This window comes from Phaseolus vulgaris, chromosome 3, assembly GCF_000499845.2.
Source record: "Phaseolus vulgaris cultivar G19833 chromosome 3, P. vulgaris v2.0, whole genome shotgun sequence".
Classification (NCBI taxonomy): domain Eukaryota; kingdom Viridiplantae; phylum Streptophyta; class Magnoliopsida; order Fabales; family Fabaceae; genus Phaseolus; species Phaseolus vulgaris.
In genome coordinates, this window is record NC_023757.2 from 25,140,078 (window position 1) to 25,151,893 (window position 11,816).

General features: G+C 33.5%; 1 protein-coding gene across 1 annotated transcript; it reads left to right on the forward strand.

Moving 5' to 3' along the window:
* The first annotated feature begins 2,129 nt into the window (after positions 1-2,129).
* LOC137806921 (S-adenosylmethionine decarboxylase proenzyme 4-like) lies at positions 2,130-4,037 on the forward strand. The gene has a single exon (XM_068607309.1). It carries the CDS (start codon positions 2,530-2,532, stop codon positions 3,571-3,573), a length of 1,044 nt encoding a protein of 347 aa, XP_068463410.1. The 5' UTR covers positions 2,130-2,529; the 3' UTR covers positions 3,574-4,037.
* The last annotated feature ends 7,779 nt before the right edge of the window (positions 4,038-11,816 follow it).

The following is an 11,816-nucleotide window of genomic DNA, read 5'->3' on the forward strand; positions in this document are numbered from 1 at the left end:
TTGCGAGGGGTGACTGTATATGCAAAATTGTAAAGCGTGTGTGTTGTGTTAGTGTGTGTTGGTATGTTGGGGTTGGCTGCCTTGCGTGTGAGAGGGAGAGTGTGAAAGTGTGGGCTTAGGAGATAGTGTTTGAGTTTGGTGGTGCGCGTGCATTAAGAAGAGGTGGATTGTGGTCATAATGGAGGCTGCCAGCCACACCCATAAATTTTATTCATGAGGCCATACATTCTGCATCATTTCTACCTCTCAAAACTGAATTTTGATTCTGAACTCACAAATTTTCATCATTACCTTCCCTTCCCCCCACCTTTCTCTCCTACTTTTTACCGCCAATGTTTGTTTATTATTCCCCTCTCACCGTTTCGTTATATATAGTGTACGAGCTTTTCCTCTATTTTCTTCTCAAATAAAATATCTCTGCCTACTTCTCTTTATACTAATTCAGGGGAAGCTTCTGCATTAGTTATCATGTTGAATAATTGATCAAATTTGACAATACTCTTCAATTGGAAGTTAAGGAGATCACTTACATGATGAGGAAAACAGTTTTACGTATAGGAGCAGATGGATTACCAAAACTTCCTCTAAAAGACCATATAGTACTAATTACTCCCTTTTACTTTCTAATTACTGTTCCTCTCTAATCAAACCAGTTAAACATTATGATCCAAATCAACTTAATGTCCGCCAAAGAGTTACTATAATTGAACTGTGGTTGGTCAGAAAAAATAAATAAATTTGCAAGCTCTGTCCCGCAGAAAACAAAAAAAAAGTTCATAGAACGGTTAGACTCAGGTATATCCCATGGTATGGTAACATTAGTGACCAAATATATTTAAAAATTTAAAGAAGAGTATTGTTTTGTATGCCCAGAGCTTTTTAAAACCGATCAGTTGGAGGACACAGAGAATCCTTTTTTTTAATTTCGATGCTGATACGGTTGCATGCATTCTTGATAAATACAGATAACAAGTTGATAAAATAGATAAAATAATGATAATGCCACTTAGCTACATGAAATTGCATGAGGAATAAAAATGATGTGAGTGCCTTTTCATTTCACGTACGGGCCTCCCTCATTCAAGGATATTCTCATTATTTGCATGCCACGCCTGATTCCTTTTGTTTTTTTCCTTCTTTTTATTTCCCTTTCCTTTTTTTATCTTCTGCATAATAATAATTATAATTCTAACCCCAAATATGGATGACATTTTGGGCACGTCAAGTTTTTTTGTTAATTAACGCCTGCTCTCCTAGGAATAGACAATGTTGTCTCCATCATCTGAGGTGTTTGCACCTTTCCATTATGCAGTAGCCATTATCAGTACTAGCTAGAGTGTGCTCATATCAAACAAAGCCCCAAGTGATTGGTACTTTTATTTCCAATTTCACTTTTTGGTAGCAATTTAACAGGGTTATGCTGTGTTTTTAACCTCTACAAGTAGTAATGTAGCTCTAATTTGAATGATCTATCACCTCTACAGAACTAATAATTATTGTCCTTCAGAACAACAATACAACATCTAGCTATAGTTTATGATTATGTTTCTATTTTATTGGAACTATCATTCAAATAGTTACGTTTGAATGCTGAATTTTGACTCAAAAATCCAAATTCCTTTGAGTGAACATGATATAGAACACTTGCTAAATTCGCTTTGTCATTTGAAAAGAACTTTATCATGTGGTTTCAACGGAGTTATGCTTGACATTTCCCTGCATCACTTCAACCAATTATTATGGTCAAAACAGGGCCCTTAACCTTCAAATCTGATTAAGTTTTCCCCTAGATGAAATTCTTGAAAACAAGAAAGAGAACTAACTTTGCACATCAGAAAGCCCAAAATGTATAAAAAAGAAAGCTTCCAAATATTAATTTTTATCTTGAACCACTAAAAAGCCAGTTAATTGATAATAATGCTAGACTAATATATGATGAGCAAGTAAGTTGGAGAACTGTTGAAAGTGATGATTGAGCATCTTTAATTTATTTAATTGAATCGTAAATCTATTTGGGAGAAAGAGAAAACAGGAAAAGCAGTGTTGGTATGTGGTGGTGTTGGTAAGTAGCTAGAGGGGAGAACTAGAAATCTATAACAGTGACAGAGGTTAGTGGAGAATAGAGAGATAGAATAGTAAGTGACAAAAGAGCAAAAAAATGGTAAGCGTGGGCTTAAATTCCGTTGCCTGTTGCTTTCTCGGATGGAAGAGAAGATTGCACTAAAAAAACTTAGCAACAAATTGTAGCACATCATCATCCTATTCACTTCATTATGCCTACAATCATGATTCTTGGTTCCATCACCCGCATGCTTTCTTCCAAACACCCTCACTACTACATCCTACACACTCTCATTCTGATTCGCACACACCTATAAATCCCATTGACCCCCCAATCCTTTCTCTCAGCTCAGCCTTCCAATCAAAAATATCACCTTACCTCTCTCAAACTTTCCCACCCTTCTCTCCTCTGTTACATTTACATCCCCTCCTCCTCACACTCACACTCACACTCACACACTCATCCAAATGGCCGTCTCGGGTTTCGAAGGCTTCGAGAAACGATTGGAGCTCCATTTCTTCGGCGATGATCCAGCCATCTTCCCACTTGGGCTAAGGAAGCTTGAGTTTGAATCACTAGAACAAGTCCTTGAAGCTGTCCAATGCACAGTCGTTTCAGCAGTAGGAAACTCCTACTTCGATGCCTACGTGCTATCAGAATCAAGCCTCTTTGTTTACCCCACCAAGATCATCATCAAAACATGTGGCACAACCCAGCTTCTGAAATCCATTCTTCCCTTGATCCAATACGCTCACCACTTAGGCCTCGCCCTCTGCTCTTGCCGCTACACCAGAGGAAGCTTCATCTTTCCCAAGTCACAACCTTTCCCTCACACCAGCTTCAAGGACGAGGTTACCTACTTGCAAGACACAATCCCTTCAAACCTCTGCTTCAGAAAAGCCTCCATCATGCCCTCAAAATCTTCTTCTCACTCTTGGCACGTCTTCACCGCCAATGATACCACACACACTCTCCCCCACATGCCCTATGTTCATGACAACGAGTTACTATTCACCATGGAGATCTGCATGACCGAGCTGGACCCCATCCTCGCACGCAAGTTTTTCCGGCCATCGGAGGACGGAAAACCCGGCGACTCTGCCGGGAAGGAGATGACGGAGCTCACCGGGATAAACGAAATCAACCCTGAGGCGCTTATCTGCGACTTCGCCTTCGACCCGTGTGGGTATTCCATGAATGGCATGGACGGGGATTGGTACTCCACCATCCACGTCACTCCAGAGGACGGTTTCAGCTACGCCAGCTTCGAGTGTGTCAGCTCCGTCAACGACAACATAGCACACGTGTTGAGGAAGGTGGTAAAGATATTCCGTCCTGGGACCATGTCCATATCCACGACGTGGAATGGGTTCGGCAACGACATCTGGAGGCAGATGGCTAGTGCGGTGGAGCCTTTGGGCATGAAATGTCGGAGTTTTGCAATGGACCAGTTCCCCGCCGCCGGCACCGTGGTTTTTCAAACGTTCACTGCTCGCCGGAAAAGTGTTTGAAGGCGGAGAAAAAAAAAAGTGGCGGCGGGAGGGCGGAGAGAAATATAATAGGTAGGAAGTTAGAGTTAGTTGAAAATTTTAGGGGGTGGTGACGTGGCAGAATGTGATTGGTTGAGTGGTTTGCAGAGATAGGAGAAGTGGGTGGTAAGTGATGTAGAAGTAGAAGAGGGTGGAGATGAATGGAGATTCATTGTTCTTTGGAATATTATGAAAAAGGGGAAGAAAGGAAGGAAGCAAGGTAAGGAAGAGTGGGGAAGGTTGGGATACTGGAATGATCATGATAATGCACCCCACTTAGGCTTGTCACGCCTAAGATTTTTGAAGATGTGTAGTGGGTGTAAAAGTGCTCTTGTTTGAGGTTATATTCAACTTTCTTTCTTCTTCTTACCCTCTCTTGTCTTTTATGCTTTGTTTGTAGAGTATTAAAGAACAAAATCACACTTTTTTTCCTACATTTTTTTCAATACCTCTGTATATTTATCATCTATCTTCTGCTACACTATGTTCTGGGAGATCAGCAATCAAAAAGGGCATAGGTGCATGAGGCATTACAACAATCATACGTAATAAAGTTGCTTTGTCGTATCCTACATATCACTTCTTTTATGCCTTTTTCTCATATTATACAAGTGCATAGGAAGCTTGAATGAACAAAAAATATTAAACAAGCCGAGATGCATAAAATATACGTAGATTTAGGTTTAGGTAAGAGGTAAGAAGTAAGAAAGAGCAGTGCAAAATGGTGGAGGCATTTGGTGAGCGTTAAAGTGCATGTGGTCATAATTGCATGGCATGTAGAAGGCAAAGAGATGATTAAAGTAGGAGACAAGTACAGAAACCACTATAATATATGTGCTCCAAATTCATGGTTCCCCTTTTGTAAACTAGGAGATCTTTCAAAAAAGTTTCATAAGTATACCTGTTTGGTATAATACATGTTTTAAGTTACACCATCAAAGCCTCAAAAGCTCACATACAATTCAATCAGATAACCAAACAGATTAGGGGAGAATATATCTACAACCATCACCTGATTAAAGACCTGATTCAATAATTTATTAAAAACCATATTTTCACTCTCATTTTTACACTTTCCATTAACCATCTACTCATTCACACACTCTACCTTTTCCCTCAAATCCTTTAACACTTTGTTTTGGATTAGGGAGATGGAAATAATATTGTGCAAATAAAAATATGTTGGGGTTATTTTTTAGGAGATTTAAAACAAATAAATTTGAAATTGCTGGGATACAAATATATTCTTTTGTTTCTTTTAACTATTTTTTCTTGTTTCTTTTCTATTTCTCATTCACCTCACACTTTTAATTTCACTCGTTTTTATTTTCATTTACTTTATTTTTCTCATATAACACATAGAGAGTATATTTGTGCTTTAAATTTTGTGATTTCTATTATTATTGTTTATAATTGAAAATGTTTGGATTGTACATGTATACGTAGAGCTAGTAAAATTTGTCGGAGGGATGAAAGTCCAATAAAATAAAGTGTTTGAATTCTAAATTTTAATAAACACATTGTGTTTGGATTGAGGAGGGGAGAGTGTATCTATGAAGATTAGAAAGGGTTAGGTTGGTTGGATTAAGGGATAATATAATGGATTTGTGACGATGATTTATTAAAATTCGTGAGTGATGTGATAGTTGGGAAAAATTTATAAATTATTTTAAAGTTGTAAAATGTAAGTTTATAAATTTATCTTTGTTATTAAAATTTTGTTGAATAATGAATTATGATATATTTTATGTGTAGGTTTGAATTAATTCAATTTTTCTAATATATAATATCCATAATTACTTGTATTTTTCAATAAAAAATTTAAAAAAAATAATAGAAAATATTTTTTTGTTAAATTGAAATAAATTTATTAAATATATTAAAATTTATAAAAATAATATTTATTATTATATATTTGTTATTTTATATAAATATATATGTGTTGCTAATATTATAATTTTATTTTATTATTTTCATTATTTATAATTATAATAATAATAATAGTATAATTAAATATTTTTAAAATTGTTAAATAAATTTATGTAACATTTAATTTTGTATATTGTATATTATAATAAAATGCACGTACAAGGGTATTTGGGTAAAAAACAGTCCTATATAGAATAGCACAAATCTCATCATTTGTATGAAGATTGAAAAAACACTCTCACCCTCTCCATCCTCCATCCTCGTACTTAGAAACAAACACAAATGTGGACATATGTAGTCTGGTTTGATAAAAAAAAACTTATGTTATAAACGGGTTTGGTCAAACTTGTTCAAGTGGGTTTAGTTATCCACTTTTATGAAAATAAATTGTATTATTATACCTATATAGGGTCTAGATACTACATGCTACCGGCTTGAACAATTGTTTCTCGTTTCTCGGTCACTCCTCCTTCTCCGGTCAATCAGTCACCGACGTCGAGTGATGTGGATCATTCGGCTCCGACCGGTACACTTGCCCCCCAAACTCGAGGGAGAGTCATTCAGAAGAGCCTAGATGTGACTGTTGGGTGCTTCAGGGTAAGAAGTGACCATGTTAATCATTAATGGTGCACTGTGTCAGATATGATTGGACATGCGTCATTCCACATGCCATTCGAGCTTGTCCTAACTTTTGATCTAAGAGATCTAACGGTCCAACTGACCATGTTGTTTCACGGTGAATCGTTTAAACTCGTTGGATTGAAATGAATCCAACGGTTGAAAACGAGACAAAGTTTTGTCTCCTTGTCTCCGAAAATCTATAAATAGCAGCTCCTCTCAAACTTTCTATGTTTCGCTTTACTTGCTTTAATTCCAAATACTAAGATTTTTCGAGTTTCGAGATGAAACTAAGCGTTTTCTACTTTCGTTAAGAGGTTAGTCGTGTCTTCTTCTGAGTCTTTTCCTATTCCTTCATTTCTACGTCTTCTGAGAGAACTCGTACCAACCCTACCAAGGTTAGGCGGTCAACCTTGCTAGTCAACCACCTCTTTATTTTGGATACAAGTGGGTTGACCCTCGTGTTACCGAATTGATTACCAACTTACAGGTTCATCTATAATAGATGAATTCATTTCTATAGTTTCTATGTTTTAAAACCCAACTCCCTGTCAGACGTGATTGCAACCAATAGTTGTAGTCACTCCGAACATGTTTGTCACAGACTGGAAAATGGTTCCCAAGATTTCTTTTATGTATATACTTGTCTTTTTACTGACCTTCATGCTACTCTTCCTTTTGATGAGTTCACGATGGGAGTCTTTAGGATTCTCAACGTAACCCCTAGTCAATTCCATCCTAACCCATGGGCGACCCTTCAAGTCTTTAGGCTTATTTGTGATTATTTTGGTTGAGGTCGTCCCCTCAATCATTTTTGTTTTACTATAACTCTCGGCCACCCCATCCCATGGGTTGGCTTTCATTGTCAAGTCGTCCAGGTAGTATTCTTTTTGCTCCTTACACCTCTTCGTATAAAAATTTCAAGGATTGGTATTTTAAATTTTTTGTGGAGTTGGACGATAATCCATATTTTTATGATTCTAAGGGTAAGCCCAAGTTTCCCTTCCACTGGACTCGGTCTCCCACTCGTTACAAATCTTGGCCAATTTCATCCATGATTAGAGATTTTTCACATATTTGACAACTTCTGAATAGATTTCCTACTCAGGATTCTGGCAGTGTACCAATCGTCCTACCGTTGGGTGGATTTTTCCGGTATGTAGAATTTAAATTGCTTGTGTTTTCCTAAGTTTGTTAATTGTGCTTAATTTTATGTTTGTTTGCAGGAATAATGCTGCAAACTGGTTATTATGTAGTGAACATAATGAAGCAACTACGTCGGCAGGTGGTCAGACGACAAAAGGGCTTGCTAAAGCTTGTTGGTTGGGGTTCATCCATTCCCATCATAGATTTAGTACCACCATCAAGTGGCGACGAGTGCTCGAAAAAAACAAAAGAAGAGAGGGAGACTCGAAAGGTCGTCGTCCCTGCTAGGAGAGTGATTCTAGATAGCTCAACATGTGCAAGTTGCACTTGCCCCTGATGAAGAGGAGGCCATTGTCCAGGCGCCTGTTAAGGACATGGTATCAGCTGTCATTGAGATGATGATTCATTATCGAGTTATATGTTGAGGACATGGTATACAAATCAATATACCCCCAAGTGTCTACTCATTCTCCAGAAAAACCAACAATCTGATTGTCATATGGTTGAATTTCAGTTTCTAGGATCTTCATCTTCTTTAAAGTTTTCCAATAGAGAATGTCCACCAAACTCCCTTGATCCACTAAAGTCTTCTTTCATGATGGCAAAGTTATCTACCTCTACGGTGATGACCATAGGGTCATCTTGTGCTGGGTCGATGACTTTAAACTCATCATTTGTGAAGAGTATTGGGGGTATCCTCGGTCAGGCTATGACCGAGTTTGAATTTACCAACTGAATAGCCTGAAGATGAGAATATCCTCCACATGTGAATCCACCAGCGATTGTATCAATCACTTCTCTTCCGCTTCTACGGGAAGGCTCGACCCTTCTTGGAGTCTCACTCCTTCGCGGTTGTTTTTCTGGTCGTCGGTCATCGTCATGATGACGCCGAGGATAATATTGCCTTTGTTCATCCCTTCTGGGATACTTTTCTCTTTGAGGAGATCTGTTGTAACTTTTGTTATTAGTTTGGACAAACTTATGAGGCCCTCGTCTGGTTCTGAGTATGATCCCGGCCAATTGCCCCTTCATCTGGTCTTTTTGTTCTTGGAGGACTCGTACTTCCTACTCATTCTTTTGGTGGAGGGCTTGTATCTCCTCCCTGTTGCATTTCTACCATCTCTCTTTGTAAAATTTGGAGCATAACTACTTACTCTACCTCTATCATTCTCTCGTTTGCCATATGCCTTGTTGAAACCATTTGTTGCTCTTCGAATCTATCTCGATCCCATGGTAGGCGCCAATTGTACTTGTATAGGGCTAAATAGTACCTGCTCGACTTGAACAATTTCATTTTGTGACTCATCACTTCTCCTTCTTTCTCATATTCGCTCTCTGGGACTTGGTCACTCCTCCTTCTCCTTCCTTTTCGTACTCGTCCTCTAGTACTCGTTGAGAGTTAACATACAAAAGGTTCTCTGATGATCAAGTAAGAGTTATGTTTAAGAGTGAATGATAAATTGATTAAAAGTGTACATTACTCTCGTATAACAATGCTCATTTACAATTTTAATAGTGAGTTATCTCACTTACAGGTCGTACCTGATGCATATCTTTAATAAAATAGTATCAAATGATTTATCACATGATTACCAAATGTATAGGATGTTAACCGAATTTAAATGATATTACTTATTTTATCGCATATCTTTTTATTCCATTTGATATAATCAATTCGTCCTATCGATCAATATAATTATGTAAAACTAATTTTCTTTCTTAACTGAAGCTTTAGATTTTTTAGACTTTTATAGTATAAAAACTATTAGAATGAATTCATCACCTACAATTACTCATGGAAAAAAAATTAATTAATAAAAACAAAAATATATTTAACCCAACAAAATTGTAATAATTGACTTAATTTAAAATTTGTCTATGGGATAATATAGAGACAAAAAGTATTTTTAATTTTGTATATCTTATTATTTAATTTTTTTCACACTTCATCATGATAACATTTTTTTCCGATTGTATGCACTTTATTATGTATTACTGGTAAAACGATGCCGTTTTTGAAGAAAATAAATGATAAAATACAATGTTGATAGATTACACATTTAACCAATTGGTAAAATGTACGAAAATTAAAAGTATATGATAATAAAACGTGCCAGGAAGAAAATTTGGTGATAAAATTCATTAAATAATAAAATGTATAATTAAGCCTTTTATATATTAGTTAAATAAGTTAAATGACTTGGTGGTTAGAGTTCTTCAATAAAAAAACTTATCATTTTTTATAATTTATTATTCCTCGTAGATCTTTTATCTTTACTTTCAAAGTTTTGCATATTTATCACTTTATTATTAAAATTTTACACATTTATGTTAATACTTATACCTAACTTTATTAAATTTTTGCATGATTTTAAAATCAATTTGTATGTTTTCTAAGAATAATTGTTAGAATGGAAATTTATTGAAATTTTTCATATTTTATAAAATGTATAATTAATTAATAATTAAAAAATAAATTAATTTGTAATATTTGATATATCTTTCAATAAAGTTAGGTATACACGTTTTGAAATAAATTGTGTATCATTGAAGAATTTCGATATTGAAATATGAGAATAAAAATATATCAATTATTATATTTTAGTTAAAAATAAGTGTTTTTTTTTATTTTGTATTTTTAAAATTTGTTTATATATACATATATTAAAATTATATTTAATTATATAAATATTATTTAAGTTTTTAATTGATTAATTAATGTTTCTAATAAAATAAATAAAAATAATTCTTATCTTTAGGTGTTAAATTAATTCTTTATAATTAATAATTGAACTTAATTTGTAAGCATTAATGATTTAAGTTAGAATGTTGTAATATATTTGTATCTTTCAAATAACATGATATAAAAAAAAGTTAATCTTTTAAATTATTTTTTATTTTAATTTTTAACTTAAAAAATGGATTAGTGGGTTAGTTCGTCCCATCTTGTCTATAATTTTGCCAGTTTGAAGGATTAGGTGAACGAGTTGAAGTCACCAACACAATCTACCAAATTTTGACGAACTGACAAATTGGCTCTCAAGTCAAGATTCATCTTGTACTACTATTACTTTCGCTAAACGAGAGTATCAAATGAAACATTTAATAGAGTGATTTAGGTGGTACGTTACTTAAGCACGTCTTCATTGAAGCAAGGACATTAGACAATAATCTCACTAAAGTTATTCAGATGAAATCCCAAACCGGAATCATGTCACTTAAACAAAACTAACTTCTTATATTTTTTAAAACATACTCTAAACTCAAACACTAAATTCTTCATTTTCAATTAGTTGAGAATTGATCTTACATACGTCTCAAGATTCAACGTAGTCCTATATTAAACAAATATGAAATGGTCATAATTTAAATTTATAATTATGTTATTTAATTTATCTTTAGTTACACCGTGGTTATCTTTATTAAATATATGATTGATGGTATTATCTATTCTTTCTTAAGTTATGTAATTTTTTTTTATTAATTTATATTTTTGTTATTTTATTTTCATGTGATATAGTGATCCATATTTTGATTAAATTTTGTGATACTAAATTATTTTTAAAAAAATATTTAGAGTTATTTTGATTTTGAAGATGATAAAAAATAATAGGTCTAAGTAAGAAAATAATAGAAGCATGCCAAACTATAATTACAACGTTGTGAGCAGAACAAAATTTTAAATATCACTTGTTATATGGTCTAGATTTTCTAGTGTGAAACAAATTGTGTCCTAATTTATAAGAATAAGAAAATAAAATAGAATGTGTTTCCCTAAGTTATTTTTTCAATTATATGCTCAAATACTAAAACATACGCTAAAATATATGAATTTTCTAAATTAACATACACTAAATTTACATTAATGTTAATATAAGTTCATTTATATTTGTTTTGAGCATATTCCATCAAAGTTAATTAATATTCTAGATTACAATACAACAATTTTTAAATTTATTTTAGTTATTACAAAATACTTTAAAATATAATAATTTCTTAAATTGATAAATATTAAATTTACATTAATATTGACATAATTCAATTCAAATCAGCTCCCTATTTAAGTTGAAACACTTTCCATGAACGCAGATATTTTGGATTATAGTCCTATGATTTATAAATATGTTTTTAGTTGTAACTTTTTATTTTTTAAATTTTATTCAATTATAATAGAATATTCCTATTTCTACCATGGACACTCATTCACTTAAAATAATGATGCGGTGTAGGTTTTAATGTAATGCTATATGAATATATTTGAACCCATAACCACTCTATTTATAATAGTTATCAAAATTAATTTATAAATATATGTTAAAATACAACAATCATCTGTAAAAGAATATTTATTTTTTAATATATTAAGTAATTATGAAAATATTTGCTAAAATTTATTTTGAAATATGAAGTTTTTTATTTTTTAATCATTAACTATTTTTATCTTTTATTTTTACTAATTATTTAATCTAATATATTGATAAAGTAACATGATTTTGAGAAGAAAAATTGGTTTGTAAAACATGTAATGGAAA

Bases quoted from the DNA above. Each gene is read 5' to 3' on its own strand.
- LOC137806921 (XM_068607309.1), top strand. From the start codon at position 2,530: ATGGCCGTCTCGGGTTTCGAAGGCTTCGAGAAACGATTGGAGCTCCAT.